The sequence below is a fragment of the Aspergillus sclerotioniger genome (genome assembly GCF_003184525.1).
Source record: "Aspergillus sclerotioniger CBS 115572 chromosome Unknown BO94scaffold_2, whole genome shotgun sequence".
Taxonomy (NCBI): domain Eukaryota; kingdom Fungi; phylum Ascomycota; class Eurotiomycetes; order Eurotiales; family Aspergillaceae; genus Aspergillus; species Aspergillus sclerotioniger.
Window position 1 is genome coordinate 798,354 of NW_020290992.1, and position 14,014 is coordinate 812,367.

The 14,014-nt window shown below is 53.5% G+C and overlaps 6 protein-coding genes across 6 annotated transcripts; 3 read left to right on the forward strand and 3 right to left on the reverse strand.

Annotated features, from left to right (window-relative positions):
- The first annotated feature begins 421 nt into the window (after positions 1-421).
- cap2 (F-actin-capping protein subunit beta) lies at positions 422-1,941 on the forward strand. The gene is made up of 5 exons (XM_025610678.1): positions 422-526; positions 649-1,028; positions 1,097-1,366; positions 1,453-1,500; positions 1,553-1,941. The coding sequence occupies exons 1-5, from the start codon at positions 498-500 to the stop codon at positions 1,624-1,626; spliced, it is 801 nt and encodes a 266-aa protein (XP_025472494.1). The 5' UTR covers positions 422-497; the 3' UTR covers positions 1,627-1,941.
- Positions 1,942-1,976: 35 nt separating this feature from the next.
- BO94DRAFT_506955 (mediator of RNA polymerase II transcription subunit 11) lies at positions 1,977-2,921 on the reverse strand. Its single transcript, XM_025609595.1, has 2 exons — positions 2,783-2,921; positions 1,977-2,659 (listed from the first exon to the last, which is right to left on the reverse strand). Exons 1-2 carry the CDS (start codon positions 2,864-2,866, stop codon positions 2,219-2,221), a joined length of 525 nt encoding a protein of 174 aa, XP_025472495.1. The 5' UTR covers positions 2,867-2,921; the 3' UTR covers positions 1,977-2,218.
- A 238-nt stretch (positions 2,922-3,159) lies between these two features.
- BO94DRAFT_135082 (putative transcription initiation factor TFIID subunit) lies at positions 3,160-6,288 on the forward strand. The gene is made up of 4 exons (XM_025605686.1): positions 3,160-3,932; positions 3,986-4,029; positions 4,079-4,890; positions 4,940-6,288. Exons 1-4 carry the CDS (start codon positions 3,626-3,628, stop codon positions 5,991-5,993), a joined length of 2,217 nt encoding a protein of 738 aa, XP_025472496.1. The 5' UTR covers positions 3,160-3,625; the 3' UTR covers positions 5,994-6,288.
- A 9-nt stretch (positions 6,289-6,297) lies between these two features.
- Positions 6,298-8,504, reverse strand: ppe1 (putative ribosomal protein/carboxylic ester hydrolase (Ppe1)). The gene is made up of 5 exons (XM_025610679.1): positions 7,823-8,504; positions 7,272-7,771; positions 7,093-7,183; positions 6,753-7,006; positions 6,298-6,612 (listed from the first exon to the last, which is right to left on the reverse strand). Exons 1-5 carry the CDS (start codon positions 8,008-8,010, stop codon positions 6,407-6,409), a joined length of 1,239 nt encoding a protein of 412 aa, XP_025472497.1. The 5' UTR covers positions 8,011-8,504; the 3' UTR covers positions 6,298-6,406.
- Positions 8,505-8,706: 202 nt separating this feature from the next.
- Positions 8,707-11,062, forward strand: BO94DRAFT_530479 (uncharacterized protein). Its single transcript, XM_025610680.1, has 2 exons — positions 8,707-9,250; positions 9,311-11,062. Exons 1-2 carry the CDS (start codon positions 9,098-9,100, stop codon positions 10,727-10,729), a joined length of 1,572 nt encoding a protein of 523 aa, XP_025472498.1. The 5' UTR covers positions 8,707-9,097; the 3' UTR covers positions 10,730-11,062.
- A 418-nt stretch (positions 11,063-11,480) lies between these two features.
- npl4 (nuclear protein localization protein 4) lies at positions 11,481-13,928 on the reverse strand. Its single transcript, XM_025608893.1, has 4 exons — positions 13,687-13,928; positions 13,490-13,620; positions 11,932-13,402; positions 11,481-11,868 (listed from the first exon to the last, which is right to left on the reverse strand). The coding sequence occupies exons 1-4, from the start codon at positions 13,783-13,785 to the stop codon at positions 11,593-11,595; spliced, it is 1,977 nt and encodes a 658-aa protein (XP_025472499.1). The 5' UTR covers positions 13,786-13,928; the 3' UTR covers positions 11,481-11,592.
- Between the last annotated feature and the right edge of the window lie 86 nt (positions 13,929-14,014).

The window sequence follows — 14,014 nt, forward strand, 5'->3', positions numbered from 1 at the left end:
ATTTCTTATTCTTTTGATGCCATAGAGAAAACGACAACCTTGTTTAATTCAATTCCAAGAATTATCCACAGCTTCCCTGCGTATCTTGGAATGTTGAACCTGAAGAGACGCCGGAGTCCAGATTTGAAGCATTCTGCAATATCTCGCCCTATCAAACAGTGCTTACCTCTCAAGTCAAATAGCAAGTCATGCTCCTATTCTGTCAAGACCTTTTGCCTTTAAATAATTGATGGAAGGCTTTTTGAAGACACGAGCACAGATGAGGCCATCAAGGCGGTGATGGATCTGCCGGCTATACGATCAACCCTTTCCTGAATAGGCAGGCGGGGAAATTTGCGTAATGTGGCAGAATAGAAGCGGTGTAGCAATAGCCCCACCACATTCTCAATCGGGAAATAACCTAGGGGGCGGCGGATCAGCCCTCGGGGAGTGTTGACGGAACCCGTGCCTAACAGTAGACACAACCTGAACCAGACAGATCCTAGGACATCATCACCATGGCTGACGCTCAATTCGACAGTGCGCTGTAAGTTTCCTCGTCTGGAATTTTCCCTGAAACAACCCAACCTGCAACCCCCCTGGAAGCAAACCGGTTTACGCCGTCAACCCCGCTTGCGGCCTCCCGCTGACCACCCACCTGCTCTTCAGTGACCTTCTTCGGCGCCTCAACCCCCGCGATACAAAGAAAAACCTCCAGGCGATTACTTCCATCGTCCCCGATCTGACCGAAGACCTTCTGTCCTCTGTCGACCAGCCCCTGGAAATCCGCAAGTGCCCCAAGACAAACCGCGACTACCTCCTTTGTGACTACAACCGGGACGGAGACAGCTACCGCTCGCCCTGGAGCAACGAATTCGACCCCCCGTTGGAAGATGGAACCGTTCCCAGTGAGAGAGTGAGGAAGCTGGAGGTGGCTGCCAACGAGGCATTTGATGTTTACCGGGAGCTGTACTACGAGGGCGGAGTGGGTAGCGTGTACTTTTGGGATTTGGACGATGGGTTCGCGGGTGTCATATTGTTGAAAAAGGGTGGGTCTAGAGTGCTCTCTTCGCTTGGCTGGGTTAAGATTGTGTGCTAATGTCTGTTCTTCATGAAGGGGTTACCCCGGGTGCGAAAAGCTCGGGAGAGTGGGACAGCATCCACGTCTTCGAGGCTACCGACAGAGCGCGCATGTCTCACTACAAGTTGACTAGCACCGTCATTCTTCACCTGGCCAATGAGTCCGAAGCCCTCGGTGAGATGGACCTGAGCGGCAACATGACCCGTCAGGTGGAGGTGGACTTGCCCGTTGAGTCGGATGCAAGCCACGTCGCCAACGTTGGCCGACTTGTGGAGGACATGGAGCTGAAGATGAGAAACTTGCTGCGTATGTTCTTATTTATCTCCTTGGTAGATGATGACGTGCACATCGTCTGTGGTCTGGGCTGATTGCTAATCTGACTGGTCCAATAGAGGAGGTATACTTCGGCAAGGCTAAGGATGTCGTGGGTGAACTTAGGAGTGAGTACAGATTTAACCAGCTTGTCAAGTCTAACACTAATGAATGCAACAGGTCTTCCCTCGTTGTCCGAGTCGAACAGGGACCGGGCTACCCACTTGGAGATGATCCGGTCTATGCACAGCTAGTCTACTGTTGTCAATTAAGTAAGCCATGTAGCGTCGTCTGTTGCGTTTTAGAGGCTGTTGCTCATTTACCGTTCTGTTGGTGTATGTACTTTGACTTCAAGGTTCCTGGGGATCCGAATATTACTCGTACCGATGATGAACCGCGAATACTAGAGAGTATTTATGCCTGTATTGAGGGCATAGCGGACCTTTGGGGAGCTCGTCTCCATATTGTGCTAGTCACATTTCGTTCCTGACCATTCTGTGGCTTGCTTCATCCGGATCTCTACGGAAATTGTTCATTACTGCCCATCTCAACCTAGGCATAATTCAGCAAAGTCCTAGCTCCCTACGTGCCCGTATACGTCATCATATAGTCGTGTAAATTCGAATTCAAAGATATCGAAGAGAATTGGGTATCATAGACAGGCTTCGCTCTGCTCCACTTGCTGGCCACACATACAGCGAGACCGGGCACAACCCCCCAATTAAGAAAGCAATTGTACCCAAATCCCGGCGACGTATCCAGTCATCAAGCACGTTCACCAGTTGTAAAACCATGTCATGTCAAACTGTTCCGTCTCCATCATAAATCGTCTCAACGCCAAAGTAACTAGTCAACCTCCATCTTTTCCTGACCATTCTCTGCCTTCGGGGCCGAGCCCGTCGACGCCGAATTGCCAATCCGCTCGACAAATTCCCTCGCAGCAGCCCATAGCTCCGCCTCCTTATCCTTGCCCACGGTATCCTTCCTACTATTAAGCCAACTAACATCGAGTGGGTTCGATGCGCCCGCTGTTGCCCCGCCCGTACCAGGTAGATCCCCCGCTCTGGAAGCCGTCTCCGGAGCTAGAATCGACGCTTCCTCTAGAGCATACACCTGACGACGAAGCCGAACATCAATCGACGAAAGAAGCGCGAAATACTGCGACGTGGCCTCCTTGAAGCGGGCTTGGTGGGATTCAAGAGAATTGTCGACGGGTGACTCGCCCGACCGGGCATTGGTGAGGGCTTGGATTGCAAGTCCCGCGGAGTGAATTAGCTTGGCCACATCCTGTAAATTGCGGAGATTAGTGATGTCGGAGTTGGTGCAAAAAAAGTTGAGATTGCGTCATGGTCGCGGCGCGCGCGGGGAATAAGGTATTATTTCGCCCTGCTCTGCTTTCTCCGATCTTACCTTGTCTATTTCGTTCAATTGTCGGATTCGATCCGCTGAGGTGAAGGTGTGGTCTGGTTTGCGGGTGTCTTTGATGTCTGTCATTTTGTGTGTGTGTTTTTCTTTTTTTTTCAAGTTATCTGCAGAATACCGGAGGAAGCCGTCGTCGTAAGTAGTAAGTGAAAGTGGTGGAGACGGTAGGAGATTGGAGAGATCGGAGAGAGTCAGTCAGGGCTGAGAAGAACAAGCTCCGTCACGGCGTCACGTGCGGGCCAGCCAACAACCCGGGGAATTCTGCTTACCTCAGCCGGGGCCCGACGCGCTAGGCCCGAAGCGCGATAGGGTGATCTCCGAAGTTCAAAACCTTGGCGAGTACTTAAGAGTCCCGCCGTCCGTCACCCTGTTGGCAATCCCGGCCTTGCTCTCTTGTTCCTCCCTCCCTCTCGCTCACTCCCTTTCCTCACTTTACGCGTGAGGCTTTTGAAGCTTGTCTGCACTTGCACGTCAAGCGCGATGTCTGCGCCAGGTGGGGCCCCCAGCCCTGCTCCCCGAAGTGGAAGTATGGGGCCCGGTGGTGGCATGTCTATGCCTCCTCAGCAGCCCATGACGAACACCGGGCCTGTCACACCGGGTCCTCCTGCGCCGCCGCCGCCGCCGCCCGGAGGTCCAATGTCGCAGCAGAACTTGAATCAGATAGTAAGTGATTTCATTGCTAGCACGGCCCTGGTGTTGCTTCTACGGTGTACTACATGTTTCATTGCGTCATGTCCCTGCTGTCCTTCCTGTCTGGGATTGATAGGATGAGGTGTTACTGTTTGCTCTTCCGAGTTCGTGTCATGTTGACGCACTTGGCTTGGGAAAAGCATGTGGATTGATTCCGATGCAATTGTTCTTTGCTGGGGCTCTGGGAAAGCCGGCTTCTGCCTTTGGCCCTTCTCTTTGTTGTCTGCGGTTACTGTCGGTTATGCTGGCGTATATTGCTGCTATGCATCAGCCAGATATCTTATGGCCTTTGCTAACGTATGCCAGGTCATTGATTATCTTGCCAAGAAGGGCTATAGTCGTACGGAGGCTATGCTTCGTATTGAGTCGGCTCATCAAGAGATTGATGGCCGACCTCCTATGCCTCCTCTTGGCGAAGATGCGCGACCCAAGTACAAGATGGGCTTTGGTAAGCCATAACCTAGTCTTGTCTGTCACTATGAAGTACTAATGCAGCATTAGACTTGCTCAAAGTCTGGGTTGAGGACAACTTGGATTTGTACAAGGTAAGAAGACTGTCCGTGTGTGTTGGATCGATGCTGATTTTCTCTGAAGCCCGAGCTGAGACGTGTTCTCTGGCCGCTGTTCGTTTACACTTTCATCAACATGGTGTCTTCCTTCAAGCCCCAGGAGGCCAAGCAGTTCTTCGACTTCAATAAGAACCTCTTCTTGCCTGAGCATACCGAAGATGTTCGCGCATTGGAACCAATCAGCTTGCCAGAGCATGTGCAGGCCAATGGGACCGCCAAGCTTTATCGCACGAACAAGTACCGTCTAGTCTTGAGCAATCCGGCCTTCTCGAACCTGATGCAATTCCTGGAGAGCAAACAGAAAGAGGGCGGCTCGGACATGACCGCCATCTTGAGCAGTTATTGTACTATTATCACCAAAGAGCGTACTGCCGATGACAGGTTCAGCTTCGCAGCCATGCTGGGCCAAACGGATGGCCAGACATTCCCAAGCGAAGATGAAGGAATTCCCGGACACCATCCTGGGTCGGCATACACCGGAGACAACCCTAACATGGCCGGAACTCTGCCCAGGCTGAAGCTCGGAAAGCTTCCTTTAGAGCAGACCCTTGAAACCGATGTGAGAGGCGAGCTCGCAGATGAAGATGCCAGACACCCTCCCGGGCCTGGGCAGAACACCCTGATTCAAGAGTTTGACCAGATGATCAAGAAGGAAGAAGATGATGAAGCACCAACTCGCGCTGATATCCCTTATCCTCCGTCGACTGCTCGCGACGTGGCCATAGAGGTTCAAAAGGTGAAGGAGAACCGTGACCGGTTCAGGATCGAAGGCAGGACCGGTGGTGTGGGCCCGGCAGTGAGCGTGTGCATGTTTACCTTCCACAATACTTACGATGGGTAAGCAATTCAGTCATCACGCTGGTAGATCCTGACTAACGGACAAAAGCGTCAACTGCTTGGACTTTTCGGATGATCTTATGCTCGTCGCAGCTGGTATGCAAGAGTCATACATCCGGGTCTGGAGCATGGACGGCAAGAGGATCCAATCCACTTATGACACCGTGGACGACAATGCAGTTTCCAACTCTCGTCGCCTGATTGGACACTCCGGACCAGTGTACGCGGTTGCATTTGCGCCATCAATTACCCGGGCAGACAATGCCGTGGCACCGACCAACGCTCGTTGGCTGCTCTCATCCTCCGCAGATAAGACCATCCGCCTCTGGTCCTTGGACCTTTGGCAGTGCATGGTTGTTTACAAGGGCCATGACCAGCCGGTTTGGGATCTCCAGTGGGGTCCCTACGGCCATTACTTTGTTTCTGGTGGACACGATAAGACTGCCCGTCTTTGGGTCACGGATCATATCCGCCAGCAGCGGATCTTTGTTGGGCACGACCAAGACGTCGACTGCATCTGCTTCCACCCGAACTCCGCTTACGTCTTCACTGGCAGCTCCGACCACACAGTCCGCATGTGGGCGGTTACCACAGGCAATGCAGTCCGCATGTTCACAGGGCACACTGGCAACATCACAGCCTTGGCGTGCAGCCGAGACGGAAGACTTCTTGCATCAGCAGACGACCATGGATCCATCCTCCTATGGGACCTTGCACCCGGCAGACTCTTGAAGCGCATGCGCGGACACGGAAAGGGCGGCATCTGGTCCCTAAGCTGGAGCGTTGAATCGACAGTTCTAGTATCTGGTGGCGCCGACGGTACTGTCCGCGTATGGGATGTCACAGGCCCCGCACAAGACCCTTCACAAGGACGCGTCGTCGGCGAAGGCGGCGCCGGAACCAAAGTTGACGGCAGCAACCCACCCGCAGCGAGCACGCAGGCCCCCAGCGCCGTAGCCCCAGGAATGGGCAAGAAGAAGGGCAAAGACGTGGTGGTGACACCTGACCAAATCAGCGCTTTTCCCACGAAGAAGAGCCCGGTCTACAAGGTGAAATTTACGAATATGAATTTGATCATTGCTGGGGGCGCGTATCTTCCTTGAGGGGACATATATGCACAGATACCCGTTTCTTCTTCCGTTTTTTTCTGTTCTGCTTAATCCGATATCCTGGTGATTCATCTGCATGATAGGTCTTTCTGACAGGATACTCAGCGGCATATGGCGTCTAGGGCATTGAGGGTGGCATTGGTGTTGGTGGCGGCGGCATTGTAATTATGATTTACTCTGGACTATCTAAACGGTACCCAGAGACAGCTGTGTTTGAGTATAGCTAGCTAGCTAGGCTACCTTTGCATTACAACCATACATACATACATACAGATTTTTCGTCTACGAATGGTATCATCACTGTACAAAGTAGAATAAGCCTGCCTGCCGATCTATCTATACCTAGTATGTATATCCATCCGACCCAGGCTCAATCTTCTATCTAATATTTACTTAGTGCTTAGTACTTACACCTTCTTGAACGGACCTCCAAACCCCCCAGCACCCTTCTTCATCGCCGCCGAAGCCTGCATATCGGCCACCTTGGGTGGCAGAACCAACGCACTCCGATCGTTTCGTCTATAAAAGTCCACCAAAATCTGGGCCGTCTTGGCCGGTTGGTCTTCCTGAATGAAGTGGCCTGCTTCGGGCAGGACTTGGAGTTGATATTTTCCTAGACATATTGTTAGATTTAGGATTATATCAGGTGGGATATAGATAGAATAGAAGGTAGTGAGGTGGATGTAGAGGGAGAGGAAGAGGGTGAGGAAGATTAAGAGGAAGGGAAAGGGAGGGGAGGGGAGGGATGCATGCCCTGCATCTGTCCAATCATCAACTCTTTATCTAGTCGATCTGTTCCCGCCAAAAGAAGTAATTTGCCGCCGCGAGCTTCGAGGAACTTGCGGCTGAGTCCGACGAACCAGTTCTCCCAGAAGGGCTTTGTCTCGGAGAGGTTGGTGCGCCAGATCCAGGGTTTGGTGGGGTCGGGGGGATTAGGGTCCTCGTAGAGGAGAGAGGGAACGGACACCCGCGCGGAGGTTTTGTTGCGGATTGTGCGGGAGCGGGTGCTGTTTCTTTTCTTAGTATTGGGATACTTATGGTTGTGGTGGGTTAAAGGAGGGCAAGAGATGGGGATGGGGATGGGGATGCGTACTGCCATTCTATTCCCGATGTGATGGATGGGAAGCGGGATGGGCGGGTGGAGAGATATGTTTCCATGCTCTGTAGGGCGTCCATGGCGGATCCTGTGATCTTTTAGCATAATCCCTGATGTGATGTCTGGGGTGGAGTAGTTTCAGGGGTGGTGAATTGATAGAAGGTTGTGGAATTTACCCTCGACAACATCCAAAACAGCATACGCCAACACCTTCCCCCCCAACTCACCCTTCCTGGCAACATCCGTAATCACCGCACCACCCAAACTATGGCCTACGAGGATCAGATCTGGGAGACTCTCCCAGCCCATCTGGGATTGTGTCTCGCGGATCACAAACACCAGGTCTCGGTTCAAAGTGTCGAGACTGAGATCCAGCTCGATGTGTGTCTCCTCGCCGGACGCAGTGGTCACCGCCGTACTGCCATGATCGCGAGCATCTACGGACAAAATGCCGGCTTTGGGGACGATCTTGCGGATCTCTTCAGCGCAGGCTGCAAAGGAGAGCCCAGATGAGCCGGCGCCGTGGTGCATGACGAAGAGGGGACTGGTTGGATCTACGGGGGGCGTGAGGTAGACATGATGGGTGGTTTTGATGTTGTTAGTTATGTCTATTTGTGTGAGGTAGAGTTCTTGGGTGAAGAAGTCTGTCCATGGGAGTGTTGTTGGTTGCAAAGATCTGATGGGTGTCAGTTTGATGAAAAGGGGATGGATAGTAAGGTATACGCACCCCCGACCGGGCCTTGCGAATAATTGTCTGCTCGGTGAGGGGACCACCGTCCCCGTGGACGAGGCGGAGGAGGAGTCATCGTCGTGACTGGCCTCCTCGTCGAGGGGTTGCATTGACGGGCCGGCGGGCGGTTGGAGTGGCAGCTTGGCCAGTCTGGACTTGGCAAAGGATTTTTGCAGCTCGCTCATGAATGCTGCGCAGCTAGGTTGGATAGCGTGACCGCGGGGTTGTGGATAGGGTTAGCTCCAGGGTTGGAGACGTAGACGTGGACGTTGACGTTGGAGAGCTGGAGTTGGAGCTGGAGCTTGAGAGTGGATCATGCGGTTGATTGGGGGGTGGTTTAGTGGCGGGTGGTTACTGTTGGATCTGAAGGGGAGTGGTGCGCATTGATGCTGCAATCACCCACTGCCGATCATGCCCGGTTTCTTGTGAGGTGGATCGATGTCGATATCTTCCTGAATGAAGTGGAGGCACGAAGTACTGTGTAGTTATAGAGAGGTGAAGGATTACAGCATCATCCAAGAAAGGCTGGCAGGATCCCCGGGTACCGTACCGTACCGTCGGTGGTGATACCGCGTGCCCCGGATCTTTCGGTCCATACATCGGAGTCGTCCCCTGCCAGGAATCCTTTTCCGGCGGAGATCTGTTTTCTCGGCAGTCTCCAGAGGCTCTGCTGCAAGGATATTAACATAGTATCTTCTGGAGGTGGTGATGAAGTTGGAGGGACCCCACAGGAGATGCTGGCGCGACGCTGCTGCCAGTCACCTGACTGGGAATTCACGGCGTGCACGGTGAGCTAACCGGAAGGGGATAGATGGTTCTTTCCATCTTCTTTCTCTCTTTCTTCTTATCTTTGTTTTATCTTCGTCTCATCTCTTGAGGGACCTCCACACATCCATCATCATCACCATCACCATCATCAATTCCCCTCCATCTATCTCAATCCGGTCCGTCATTGACTCTCACCCTACCCAAACTGATGGCCGAGACAACCATCGACGACGGTAACATGCGCCCGCCATGACGTCACTCGGACACACGAGACGCGGTGCCAGTTGCGCATTCCAGCCAGCCAGCGCCGCCGTTGATGCTCTTCATCATCATGGATCACTTCCTCAGCCATTGCCATCCGGTGACGTCAGTTTCACCACCATGAACCTATCCATCGGCATCCCGACCGCGATCGCGCAGTTGTTTCCCCATCTCGACCCATTTTCCTCCCCCGCAGACCTTCCTCCTTGGTGCAGCTGGGCCTAGGGTGACAATTTCAGCACAATGGTATCCTTCAAGTTTAGAAGAGGCGATGATGCCGACAGAAACGGCGAACAGAGGGAGCATGAGGAGGATCGGCGGCCCGAAGAGCCAGATGAGCGTACACGACTCCTGCCGCGCGAACCCCCTGCCTATTTGAGCCCAGATGATCCCGCCGTGAGTTTTGATCTCGGGGAGTTGCTCATCGCTTGCCATGGCTGACTCTGGACTCTCTAGGTCTCTCCCTACAACCTCTGGGGAATCCGAGCCCTACGGGCCCTCTCCTCCATCTTTCTTGCCCTCAGCTTCATTTGGTGGACCTTCCTGCTCGTCTCCCTCTTCGTAAGCCCGCCGATGATGCATTCCCGCGGATCTGGCTTCTTTGGCTTCGCCTACACCACTCTGACGGCTGGATACCTCCTACTGGGGATCCTCTTCTTCGCCGTCCCCTCCAAACCCATGAGAGTGTCCGGCTTCGTCATTGCAGTCTTCCTTTGCGTCGACATGGTCCTTACCCTGGCCGTTCCTCGTATTCGTCTCGAAGAAGGTTGGGTGGGAATCGCCTCTGTGGTTTGGGCAACCTTCATTTCCCTGTACACCATCGTCCAGAACCAGTCCGTAGCATGGGGTAAGCGAGAGGAAGAGGAACGCCTGACGGGTCGTCCGGAAACCCGCCGTCCCCTTCGCGAATGGATCGCCGTCCTCATTCAGACCGTCTTCCTGGTGATCTTCGCTATCATTGCCATCCTGTTCACCGCCACCCTCATCCTCCGCGCCCGTGATGCCTCTCTACCAAACCCTGGCAAGAGATACCTCGTCAACGGCGACAGCTACCAAGTCCACCTCGCCTGCGTCGGCAACACCACCCACAGCCTTGGCGGTAACACCCCCACAATCCTCATTGAGGGCGGAGAAGGGCCCGTCGAACACACCCTTCAGCCCTTCATCGACGATGCATACCAATCCGGCGTCATCCCCCGATACTGCTACTGGGACCGTCCCGGCTTCGGCTGGTCCGACAACGCTCCCTCCCCATTCTCCGCTGGCATGGGGGCAGATGCCCTCTCCGAGGCGCTCGCTCTAGCTGGCGAAGAAGGTCCCTGGGTTCTAGTCTCCTCCGGCATCGGCGGCCTCTACAGCCGCATCTTCGCCAGCCGCCACCTCCTCGAGATTTCCGGAATCCTTCTTATCGACACCCTCCACGAAGACTATCTCAGCAATATTGGCTCCTCCGGCCGCGGCTTTACCCTCTGGCTTCGCGGCGTCTTCTCTCCACTAGGATTGGATCGTCTCGCGGGCGCGCTCTTCAAGGGACGCACGCGTGAAGACCGTGTTTATGGACGCAGCTCCTACCAAACGGGCAAAACAATCAAGGCAAAGCTGCAGGAGAATCTAGTGGCAGAGTCGATGACCTCCTCGGAAGTCCAGACCGCTCGACACATTCAGATGCCGGATACGCCGGTCGTGGTGGTGAGCTCGGGAATGGAGGTCAAAAGGAGCCAGAAGTGGGCAAAGAAACAGGAAGAACTGACCAAGATCACGCAAAACCTCAAGGACTGGGATATTGTCGATGGAGCACCGCATGAAGTTTGGCGGGCCGTGGAGGGGAGAAGAGTCATCGAGAAGAGGTTGGCTGAGTTGATTGGGAAGGAGTAGCTCCCTTATTACGCCCTTACGTTCTGTTTTCTATCTATTTTCTCTATTCATGTTATTTTCTCCATCTATCTGACTATTCATTCCTCCGGCCCTTTGCTCCTCTTCTCGTCCTCTATGTACCAGCTTCTGATATCACATTTCTCAACATGTCCAGCCACTCAGCTCATGATCTACTTGCTCCCGTGCATGAGATTGACGATACGATACATGCATAAGCTCAGTGTTAAGTTCATGATAATGTACAACTTGATCATTATTCATATCCATTTGTTCGCGTCACGTATGTATCATTATTACCTTATATTCTAATTGAAATTAAAATAGCTACCCAAGTCCATCTCATTTGACTTTTTTGTTACTTTGTAGCTAAAGAATAATGATAATGATCGATCGACCCAAGCCAACAATACAAAATAAATCAGCCCGCCCCCTATTGAAGCACAGCAGGTAAGCGAAAGCAAAGAAATATAGCATGATAGGTTTGGTTTGTGAGCGGCGTAGTAGTGCTGGAAAGATGGAGACTGTGTCGGGGTCCCGGAAATGATATTGGCAGTAATAGGTAGTAAGTAGTAGGTAGATGGAGGTATGATGTCATATCATGTGGGATAAGTGAATACGATCAGAGAGTGAATTAGCAAGCAGGTTTCTGAGATTCCGATTCCGATTCCTTTCCTTATCCTCATCCTCTTTCCATTCCCGTTTCCTCCTCTAGGTGCACGTATGCGGTTTATATATTGATGATGGGGTTGATCGAAAAGGGTTGAGGTTGAAGCTGAGGCTGAGATTGAGATTGAGATGGAAATTGAGAGAGAACACGGAAGTAGGAGACTGGGATGGGTGGGATCGGTATCGGACTAGTCCCTTCATTCTAGACTAGCTCCCTTAAACCTCTTAGCAAGATGTTCACTTTCAGATCTGGGAGACTCAGGTCTGGTAAAGGGGGTGGAACGTTTTCCGGGGTTGGGCACTGGGCGTGGCGGGTAAAGTTCGGCTGTGCTCAGCCAGGGGCGCTTAGGGGGCCGCTCACCACTTTCCTGAAGAATGGTAACCAGGGTGGCCCATCCGGGGGTGTTGATCAGTTGCAGCCCGTCTGCGGGAGCACGTTGCGTCGCGACGCGGCAAAGCAATGCTTCTTCGTCCTGGAATAGAGTTAGGAGGGTCCTGGAAGAGCCGGGGGGTTGATCGGATAGGCCATGACGTACCTTATTGAATGTCGACATTGAATGAAGGAAGCACAGCATGTGGAAGTCCGAGACGGCTCGGATCGCCTTGTCCGGGTCGCCGTGGGTCACCAACTTCCTCGCCACGTGGACGAGCTCCTGGCTCTCGCCGATGACTTCGCGATGTTCGATGGGGAAGCTGCTATCTGTGAAGAGAGGGGAGGAGTCCGTGGGGAAACCATGTGTCAAGGTGACTAGAAGGTACTCGACTGGGAAACTGGGTTTGGCATTCTGCTGGGCGCTGATCCCGTATTCGTTGATCTTGCGGTAGAAGACCTCGGGAATATACCGAGACTTGTTCTCGGTGTCATCTTCTTCTGATTGTACCAGCATCACAGAGGGCTCCGCTGACGGTTCGACGATGTCCGCTCGGACCATCTCTACAGCGGCTACCGACGCCTGGTAGGCACTGATCGAGATGGCGCCCTCCTCGTCACCACTCAGCACGCAGGTGACAAAATTCGAGCCGAAGCGGCCGGTTCGGCTCCATTTCGTAGCCTTCGGGGACTGCGCTTGCAACCGCGCCGCAAAAGCGATCTCCAAGGATGACAGGTAGTAGGAGTCAATGTGTCGTTTGCAAATGACTGATCCGTCTCCACGTCCTGCATCCAGCAGGTCTGTGAAGATCACTCCAACCTTCTCCAGACCACAGAGACGTGCAACCTCATCCACCTCCTTCTCGTTTTGCCATTCATGGAGCGTTACCCCATCCACTTCATCCACCTGTGGCGGTTCATAGATGGCCTGCACCACCGCCTTCACGCCCAGTGGAACCTCCTTATACTCTTCGTATGTCCCGTACAAAAACCCTAACCGTTGAGCACCCGACTTCCGCCAAAAGTCAAGCAGGGAGTTGATGAGATCGGGCGATGAGAACTCCACATGGTCCACCATCCGGAACTCTTGTGGCTGCAGACTGATCGCACTCGGCTGGCACTTGGTACAGATGCCCTCCGGCCACTGGGGATGTCCAGAGGGACAGTCTCGCCTGACCCGGTAGTATGGTTCACTGAGCGGGGGCATGAACGAGCTCCCAAGCTCGGCTTTGTTAGTCGAGGCATTGATTTTCCGCAGGTACGAATGGAACGAGAGATGCTTGATCTTCTTCTCCGCCAAGTATTTGGGGTCGTATGGCTCGAGCGGCATGCAGTAGTCACACATGCCTTTAGGTCCGTGTCGGCACATCTTATCCTGTTTCCGCTGAATCTTTCCGTCCTTCTTGTCCAACATGTCGTCCAGCGGCGATTGTTGCACCACATCCCAGGGGTTCTTGATTGTGGCTGTAGGGGAGCTCGGTTGGGGAGGGCGGAAGGCGACCGTTTCGGTTTGGGGCACGGGGACTCCATTCAGGCGCCGCGACGAATCTCCGGCGACAGAGGTTATGTTGCCATTGGTGGTGCCGTTCAGTCTTCCTTGATTCTCTTGGTATCCTATGAAGAGCTTATCGCCGTGTCTGGACAAGCGAGTCGAGCAGTGTTAGCAGCCGTGACAGGCAACCCGAACAAGCGGCAAATCTGTCAACGTGCGAGTTAGGACTCACTTGATACCGACTTGATCAAAAGACACGCCATCTAAGCTGCTGAGGAGTCTCTCTTCACCACCGGTGCCAATAGGCCGGTTGGAGAGGCTGATGGATGAAGGATCGACGTCTGGTGGGAGGCGTTCTAGGATCTGAAATAACGAATGAGCATTTTTCGAGCCATCCTCTCAGATACCTCGAGGAGAAAGAGTACACACCTGTGGCTGCAGAGTAGGGAACAGATCTTGCGGGTTGGCCGTCAACCGGAACTGGCCGTTGCGGCTTTCAAACCTCAGCACGATGGGGCGGGACGCCATAGTGAGGGAAGACACGGAGAGGGAGGGACGAGCACTGGTCAACAGGGTTGGGTCACTTTCCGTGCAGCTTCAACAGCTCGTCAAGCTCATCAGATCATGACAGTGAGGAAGGAGGGGTAGAGGAGAAGACAGCGCGAGAGAGCTTGGGAAGCGAGCAGGATGAAGGCGGCAGCGGAGCTCTATCGTCGTTGCACCCCGTTACCGCCTGGTACCGCCCCGCCGCCTCTTT